Source organism: Lutra lutra, chromosome 4 (genome assembly GCF_902655055.1).
Source record: "Lutra lutra chromosome 4, mLutLut1.2, whole genome shotgun sequence".
Taxonomy (NCBI): Eukaryota; Metazoa; Chordata; class Mammalia; order Carnivora; family Mustelidae; genus Lutra; species Lutra lutra.
This window is the reverse complement of record NC_062281.1, coordinates 188,421,254-188,430,061: the sequence shown is the minus strand read 5'-3', so window position 1 is coordinate 188,430,061 and position 8,808 is coordinate 188,421,254. Positions and strand designations below refer to the sequence as shown.

General features: G+C 54.9%; 1 protein-coding gene across 1 annotated transcript in view; it reads right to left on the bottom strand.

The window, feature by feature from the left end:
• Nucleotides 1-2,009: 2,009 nt before the first annotated feature.
• Nucleotides 2,010-8,808, bottom strand: part of LRRC38 (leucine rich repeat containing 38) — a 34,927-nt gene continuing 28,128 nt past the window's right edge. The window contains exon 2 of the mRNA XM_047728005.1: nucleotides 2,010-8,065. Within this exon, the coding sequence (XP_047583961.1) occupies nucleotides 7,812-8,065 (254 nt within the window). The 3' untranslated portion in view covers nucleotides 2,010-7,811. The remainder of the gene's footprint in view (nucleotides 8,066-8,808) is intronic.

The window sequence follows — 8,808 nt, the reverse complement described above, 5'->3', positions numbered from 1 at the left end:
GCTGGGATGGGAAGGGCAGGCCTCGCTGAGAAGGTGACCTTTGGTCTGAGACCAGAATGACAAGAAGGAGCAAAGATCTGGAGGAGGAACATCCCAAGCAGAGAGGACAGCTGGCTGCAAGGGCTCTCAGGCTGGATACAAGCGAGGCCTGCATGCCAAGGGGCCACTGGCATGAGCAGTGGGGACAGGGGCAGGAGCAGGCTGCCAAAGGCCAGGACCACCCACGGCAGCATCACACAGACCATGGGCCTTTCAAATAGGTGGATGCGAATCCTATACCAGAATATTTTATTACTCTATTTCAATGCTCCAGGAATACTACCCCCGAATATTCTGGTAGGACCGTCTAAGTGGTGGCCATGTGTAAAGTGCAGTAGGCTAGCTTGGACCCAGTCTGGACCTTGCTCTGTCCCCTCACTCCCTCACACTTCCTTCCTTAAGGGAGGCCACCTGGTGTGGCCTCTTCAGTTGGGAAAGAGTGTGCGTTCCCTGTTCGTGCGACGTTTGGGGGGTCCTATCTGCTAGGCCTGCTCAAGGGTCAGTGTTTAGTGATGGGGACCAGCTGGGTCTGACCTCAGGGAGCTCGCGATCTCACGGGCATCTCTGGGGGCAGGGGACCCCATGGGGCAGGGGAAGACGTCCACGTATGCCAGTGTGGAGCCCAGTGGTGGGCACACTTTGCCCTGCATTTCTTGCCTTCCTAGGCAGCGTGCAAGGGTACAGAGAGCCCTCGGCTCTCCGTGCCTCAGCAGATCCCCACAGCCTCCCCCATCTGACCCCGTGGAGGGGACATTGTCTCTATTTCCTTGAGAAACACACTGTGGCTCTGTGGGCTGAGCGAGGGATCAGGGAGGGTGATGTGGGAATACGTACCCGGGGGGCACTGACCATGAGGGAGGGGTCCCCCAAGGAGCCCCAGCAGGGCAGGTGGAGGCCACGCGGCCCACGACGAGGGTGAACCCACAGCAAACAGGAAGGACACTCTGTGGACATGAGTTCAGGGTGGGACTTAAGCCTCAGAGAGACTCTCCATCCTCTTGTCTGTGGGCAGGGGAGTGGGCAGGGGGAACCCTGTCCCTGACTTGCAGTCAGGCAGGTGGGAGCCACCAGGACAACACAATGAACAAATCTGCACGTGGCCTCATCTGTACCTCTGGAGAGTGGACCCCGGGGGTGTGCAGGTTACACGTGTGAACGTGGCCTCTGTCATCTATGCAGACTCGCGAGCCATGGGCTGGGGCTGGTCCCAAAAGGGTGAAAAGGATGGCTGAGCTCCTTCATTACGCGCCAGAGGACTTTGGCCGGCTGGCCCTTGGCTCCTGTGATCGGAGGCTGGGATCCGGCTGCTGATTCCACAGTTCTCTTGAGACGGTCCCTCTTCTGTGCACCTGTGAATGCTCAGGGAGGCACCACTGGGATTATGAGTGGGGAGGGAAGGGTCCACGTTTGCAGGGGCCATTATTTCATCCTTTCTCATCAACTCTGCTGAGAAGTATTACTCTATTCACTGTGGGGGGTCGTGGCTCGAGAGGGTCCATGGCATGGCCAAGGGTGCCTGGCTGTAAAGACAGAGTGGACAGACCCCCTGTTGGAGGGCCAGCTGTCCGCTACCCAGGACTCTGCTGGAGGCTGGTGAACGCATGGTGGCTTCGCTCTATTGTACTGGGGGACACACCTGGAGACAACGATTCCTGGTCAACCCACTCCCAGCTAAGACACCAACGAAGCAGATACGCTCTTGAGGAATGGTCCTGAACACAGGTATGAGGGCTTACCAAAAAGCACATTGTATTTTTCCCAAGACCAAAATACAGTAAACTCGCACCCTGGAAATGTGCGTTTTCCAAAAATAGATCCCATTGGCAAATAGAAAGAGTGTTCGTGTTCGTTGTTTAGAAATCCTTCCCCAGAAAAAAACAATTTAGAGTTTGGTTGCGTGTTTATTAGCCTGGAGTCTGAAAGAACAAAGCTACCTTGTTGGTTGCAGGCAAATGAAAGCCACAGGGGTGTGCTTTGGGGTGGTTTTACCAGACAGGATTCAACAGACCATTTTTGTGATTAATGAGTTACTTAACCCTCAGGCTACTAAAAAGGAGTTTATGGCCAAGGCCAGGGCTGGCGGCTGACTCGGCTGGTGGGTGTGGGATGTACATGAAGGAGGCTTAGAGACTTGATGTGCCCCAGGGTCCAGTTAAATTTAATAGCTTAGAAAAAACACCCGTGCCCCACCACTGTCGGAAGGTAAATCTGTGCCTATAACTTCGGCCATCTGAGCCTGAAGCGAGGCATTGCAGGGAGGAGGGGAGGAGGCGAAGGAGGGGAGAATGGGGAGGTTGAAACATACATGTTCCCTGCAAAGCCTTCTCTGTGGCTGGTGACGTGTGTGTGCATTTTTCATGCTTTCTGTACAAAGCCCCGTGGAGCAGAAGCAGTGTTGGGCCCTAAGGCCAGAGCCAGGGCCTGTGGCCGCCTCTTGGCCCCAGCTCTGGTACCCAGGCCCAGTTGTGACAACCCATGAAGCTGGGACAAGGGTTAAAAATACACTTCGCATACGCACATCGAACCATCGTAAGTCATCAATGAAGATAAAGTGCTAAAGAAAATATTCCAGCCAGCAACCTTGACAAACTACCTCCTTAATGAACGGAAGGCCAGCTTCAAATGATTCTTACATTCCTAGACATTCTGCACCAGAATGTGTGCGTGGGGAGAACTGAGCCTCTAAGACCTCCCCGTTTCTCTTCCCAGCTCTGCCTCCATCCCGTGCCTCTAGGGGTCTTATGCACACTTAAGTAACATCCAATTTCTAGTCCCATCCCCCAATCTCTACTGCCTGACCACTTATTCCATCCTGGAGGAGGGATGGTGGGTCCATATCCTTTGATGTCATTTGTGCAGCGAGTTCTGGAGTCCTAAGTACCCAGAGAATGTTCTAGAAGAGGATGCCCGTTCTGAGTGGGTATGCACCCTGGGCCCCATAGATTCTTCATCTGAGGGGGGAAGAGCACAGCTAGACAAAGGCTGGGATAGGGCCCTCTAAAGTGCCAGACCCAACCAGAGGCCCCTTGCTTGGGTTCATGGGCTGTAGGGTCGTACCCACTGTCAGCCTAATAAAAGACGAATTCATCTATGTTGCTACCAGAATCCTCTGTCATCCTTACATGGCATCAGACATTAAGGAGAGCGACAAGGCAAAATATTTTGGTGGTTTTGGTTGTCCCGAAGAAGTCTGAGACACTGGATGAGAGACTCAAAATAAATTCATCCTGGGTGCACCCAACTGCTTTTCCTGGAGCCCAGGACACAGATCCAAGAAAAGGGCCACCCCACGCCGTCCCTGCCCAGCCCGCCCCGCTGGCCTGAGTGGGGAATGCAGCCCCGTGGAGAGATATGTGGCCAAATCCCGCTCCCTACTGGCTGTGTCCGGGCAAGCAAGTTACTCCCAGGACCGAACCAGTTCTCTCAATGGCCACGTGGAGGCGATGCATCTGTAAAGGGGAGGTGATCGTGGTACCTTGTCTGTGATGGTTTGCCTCATGGGTCAAGTCGGCTGGACTACGGTGCCCGGACATGCGGTCACACATGCTGGGTGTTTCTACAAGGGTGTTTTTAGAGGAGATTATTTAAATCAGTGGACTCTGGGTAAAGCAGATCGCCCAGTCATAATACGGCCTCATGGAATCAGCAGAAGGCTCTAATGGAACAAAAGACCGACCTCCGCCAAGCAGGAGAGAGTTGTGCAGGGGACAGTGTTCCGACTTGAACTGCGAGACTGGCTCCTCCCTGGGTCTCTGGCCAGCCAGCCCTGACAATTCTGGACCGGGGAGCTTCCACAGTCACACGAACCAACTCCTTAGAATAAATCTCTTTCTCTATGACATCCTTTTGGTTCTGTTTCTCGGGGGAAGCTGGACCAACACACCCCCTTCCAGGGCTTGTGAGCCGCGTAATGGGTGTGGCCCAACACCTCACAGACAGCTTCCTCAAGGCTCGTGAACTATTACCGTAAGCAGGAGCACAGGCTTCTTAGTCCAACTATGAGTGGGCTCTAGCTCTGCCATGTCCTGTCACCTGCCCACCTCTCTGGGCCTCAGTTTCCTTATCTCTAAAATGGGTTGAATAGTGACTTTCACCTGGAGTTATGAGAATGCTTGAAAAGAGCTCGTGTTTGTAGAGATTCTGGTATAGTGCATAGAATTCATTCATTTCCTTTTTTTTTTTTTTTTTTTTACCCAATATGTATGTTGGTTGTGCCACCACACTGTGCCAAGCATCGCTCTAAACCTGGGGACACCAATGACCTACATCCCGGTGCTTGGGGAGCTCATGTTCCAGGCCAGAGAGGTAGACCAAAGACATGTAGACAAGTGGGTGGGATAACCTCACATCCTGGGTGGGTGCTGTGCAGCAAACAGTACGGGGTGCTGTGATGAGGAGACTCTGGGGAGGGGACACAGGAGACTCAGGGACAACGGTGGAGAGCTGAGAGGTGGTGTTGCGTCATCCTTGTTGCCAGTGACAACTTGAGACCCCAGAACAAGTCAGGGATCACTAAACCCCTGCTGACACCCCACTTCTCGACAGGCATTTCTCCAGTTGAGCCGGGGCTCCTGGCCAGTGTATTTTCTTGGTGTGGATGTCCCTCCTGTCCCCAACCACCCAAGTGGTTTGCAAGTTTTATATCCAGACAGTGACGGTTTCAGCTGGCAATGATTTAAACCTCTTCTTCCCCAGAGTCATGGTTCTTCGAAAACTCTGGGGTGCAGCTGGCAGACGTGGGATTGATTGACGCCCATCGAGCGCCCACCTCCGGCTCCAGGTTGCCCCTCCCCCACTCACTTGTTCCCTCAGTGAATGACCCCCACGCTGTGCAGGGCTTGCGTTTCTAAGGGGTCACACTATAAGGAATAGCATAGACTCAGGAGGTGGGAATTCATCCCCTGGAGCCCCATAGAACAAAGCTGTGGTAGGAATATCCCAGTTTGGGGCACCATCTCCCTAGGATTCCGGGAAAAAACAAGTTGTAACTTTGGCGGGGGCCCAGTTGGATGGAGGGTCTTCAGTGGTGTCCCTCTGACGGTGCCCCTGAGGGTGGGCATCAGACACTGACAACGGGCAGAGAATCTGACCCCACACAAGTCTCAGTGAGTCTGTGGCCAGGCTGGGGAGGGGCCAATGGGAGATTGTGTTGTGTCTCCAATTCTCAACCTCTGAGCCCTTGACACACACCCTCCACCACAGTCTTTTCCTCGGTCCCTCCCGTAGCTCACCATCAGCAGAGCGCCCCTCTCCTGACTGAAAACCTTCTGCTCGAGCCTTCATTCACAGTGAGGGGCACATGGTGGCTGGAACCTCAGGCCTGACATTCACACAGCACCTCACGTTGGTGACGACAACTTTCAGGCAGCTCCTACTATTTTCTCAAGGGAAGTGGTACCTGCACTGAGGGGTAGACCCCAGAGGTGGCTCCCTCTGGGGCTGAGGGGCCACGCGTGTGACAAAGATGCTGCCCCTCTCCCCACCTACCCAGTGACTCTGTGACAAGACAGCTCCCTGAGCGAGGGGTCTCCTCCCCTTGAGGCAACAATGCTGAGGGCTGGAAGTCTCCTCAAGAGGGGGGAAGAGGGAAGAAGGGTAGAGAAAGAGAGCAGATGGAGAGGCAAAGAAGGAGGGAGAGAAGGAAGCAGGACTCAGCTTGAAGCCACCCGCCGAGACCTTCCCTGATATGATGGTTAATTTTATGCATCAACTTGCCTGGGTCCAGGGTGCCCGGAAATGGGATTAAACATGATTTCCGGGTGTGACCGGAAGGGTGTCTCCCGATGGGAACAGATTAGTCTGCAGACTGAGTAAAGCAGAGGGTGGTCCCCGGGGTGGGTGGGCAGCATCCAGTCTGTTTGGGGTTCTGAACAGAATAAAAAGGTTTAGGAAGGGAGAATTACTCCTCCCCACCGTTCATTCACTGTCTGCCTGACTGCTTGAGCTGAGTCTTTTCCTGCCCTCGGTCTGGAACCTAGACTAGCAGCTGTCTTGGTTCTCAGGCCTTTGGACTCAGACTGGAGCTACACCACCGGCTGACCTTGGGTCTCCAACTGGTCACCTGTATGTAGTGGGACTTCTCGGTTTCCATACTTCTGTGAGCCAATCCCTTGTAATCTAGATGGATGGATGGATGGATGGACAGACGGACAGACAGTAATAGATAAGTAATAGATATATAGAATATATATGTCCTGTGGGTTCTGTTTCTCTGCAGAGCCCTGGCTAATACACCCAACTCTCCATTCTTGAGTTTAACCGCTACTCTTCCGCGGGATCTCATTTATATCTTTCACAGTGCTTGTCTCTACCTGCAATTACAGTTCGGTCTCCTTGTTTGTTTTGTGTCCCACCCCCCTCCGTAAGAATCGAGGCCAAGAGAGCTGGGGACTCTGTCTTCTTACTCAACGCACCCACCCCCCACACCGCCCAGACCAGTGCTTGGCCCTTTGCAAGCGCTCAGTCGGTATATGTGGTCACAGAGATGGCAGGGAGCAAGGGAGCAAGGACACAGAAGGAATATATTGTGAGAAACAATGGAGAGGTGTTTCCCAGCAACACCCCAGGGGCTTCTCTTGAGCCCCAGCTACGTCTCAGTCTCCAGCAGGGTCTGAGGCTGCAGACACTGTCACTACGTATCAACCCACCGGGCTCGTGACATGGTTTTATATTATCTCTGCTCCAAAGTGCCATCTTACACATCCAGGAAAGCAGTGCCTGTCACAACCCGTGCTCCCAAGAAATATCACACACACCCTAAGGCCACGGAGGGAGGGACGTTTCTCAGAGGCCAAGTCCCGGGTTTGGTTGCTTTTTTTTGGTTTGGTTGTTTTTGACATTTTGTTGGTCTGGTGCAACCTGCTTTTTGGAATCCTGGCCTGGAAGACAGTTTGCTGCAAGTTCTGGAGATGACAAGTCCAGACCGAGGCCAGCACAGAGACGGGGTCAGGCATTAATGGGCCAAGGAGGGACTGGAACTGGGGGGCCAGGGGAGGAGGACGATTGGTCGTATTTCGGGGGGCAGAGTGACTGGGTATAGAGGCCCTCCAGACTGTATGACCCACCGTCCTTCCTCTACGAGTTGCTTCCTGAGGCCGAGGATGAGGGTGAGTCCTGCCGGCCAAAGTCTTCCTCACCTGCCTACCCAAATACAGCAACGAACACTGCTTGGCCTGAGCTTTTCCCTCTGTGCCCCTGTAGCCAAATGGGGGTTTGTCCTCCGCACCTTCCGAGGCTGCTGAAGCCCGTTACAGCAGGAGAAACCCGGCTCCAGGGACAGGGCCCTCCAGGGACAGGTCCCCATCCGAGCCGCTGCCTCCCGCGGGGAGGAGGGGGCCGCTGCTCCGACTCCCGAGTCCAGGCCCATAACAGGTGCACAAACCAGCTTGGCGGTGGGAACTGCAAGGGTCCACACCGCCTGACTTGGTGTTAAGCCATCAGCGGGGAAGCCTGACGGGTCGTCTCCTCCCCCATTCTCGCATCTCAGGCGGGGCGGGGAGGCAGGCCCCCCTGATGTTTCCAGAGCTCCTCCGGGCAGGTTCTAAACTCTGAGATGGGAGGTCCCAGAGGGCGACCGGGGGCGTGGCCTGGGCGTGCCGGGGGCGTGGCCGGGGCGTGGCTACGGGCACTGGCCAGGTGCGTGGCCAGGGGCAGGGGCTTCCCTGGGCCCTGCCGCAGGTTGACTCCTTCTAGCTTCCCCCCTCCCCTCTTCCCTCTCCGCATGGAGAGGAGCCCGGCCTGGGCTCCCGCAAGCCAGGAAGGGAGGGGGAGCCTCAGTCGTCCTCATCCTCATCCTCGTCTTCCGTGTCCTTGTTGGGCGCGCACCTCTGGAAACACTGCACCACGGTGGCCAAGAAGAAGCTGGAGATGATGGCAGCAATGGACACGGCCACCCCGGAGAAGATGATGATGAACAGGTCCGTGAGCGACAGGCTGAACCTGCACTCGCTGAAGCTGGCCTCGGACAGCTCATGCAGGAATATCCTCCTGTTCCCCAGGGGCAGGGAGCACTGGATTTCCTCGCGGCCTGTGGAAAAAGCAGGCGGGGTGAGAGAAACATCTGCAGGCCAGCCTAAAAGTTGGCAGGGCGAGGGTTTGCCAAGCGCAGAGTGGGAGCGTCCTCCCCCAAGAGCAAAAGGGGAGGGGGGAGTTGATTATAATGGAATTTAAGCTTTTTAAAAAGCCCAGAGGAATCCCCGTGGGAAAATCAGAAGGCCTTGGTCTCCCTCGCCCCGCTCTAAGATATGGAACTGGGTTTTGAACCACTCCGTGGCCACGCAAAAGGAGATTCAGGGTCAGAGCTTCTGTAGACCTTGATCCAGACCTGGGTACCACCTGGCCTCCTGGGAAGTCGGGGGCGGGGTGGGGGTGTCAATGGAAGGGGCGGCCGGGGGAAGTGCCCACGGATGAAATTCACTCCATTTTGGAGAGCCACCTTCCGGGCCAGGTGCCGTTCCCCTTGTCCTCAGGACAAAAGTGAACACAACTCCACTACTCTAAAAGAGTTTTCCCTCCACGGGAGCGGGGGAAATGGGCTCTCTCTGAAGGTGGCCTTCCAACAGCAGTTACCAAAGCTGTGAAGCTTCCGTGAGCTTCAGAATCACCTGAAGAGAGCTTTAAAATGCAGGTTCCCTGGAGAGTTGGCAAGCTTCTGGGATGCTCTCTCCCACGATGCCCAGAGGAGCCCTGGTAACCTCAGTTTTATGTACTGAGGTTCCCTTTAAGATTTCACTTGGAGAGTGGCTGATCTGAAAAGAAGTTTCCCCCCTC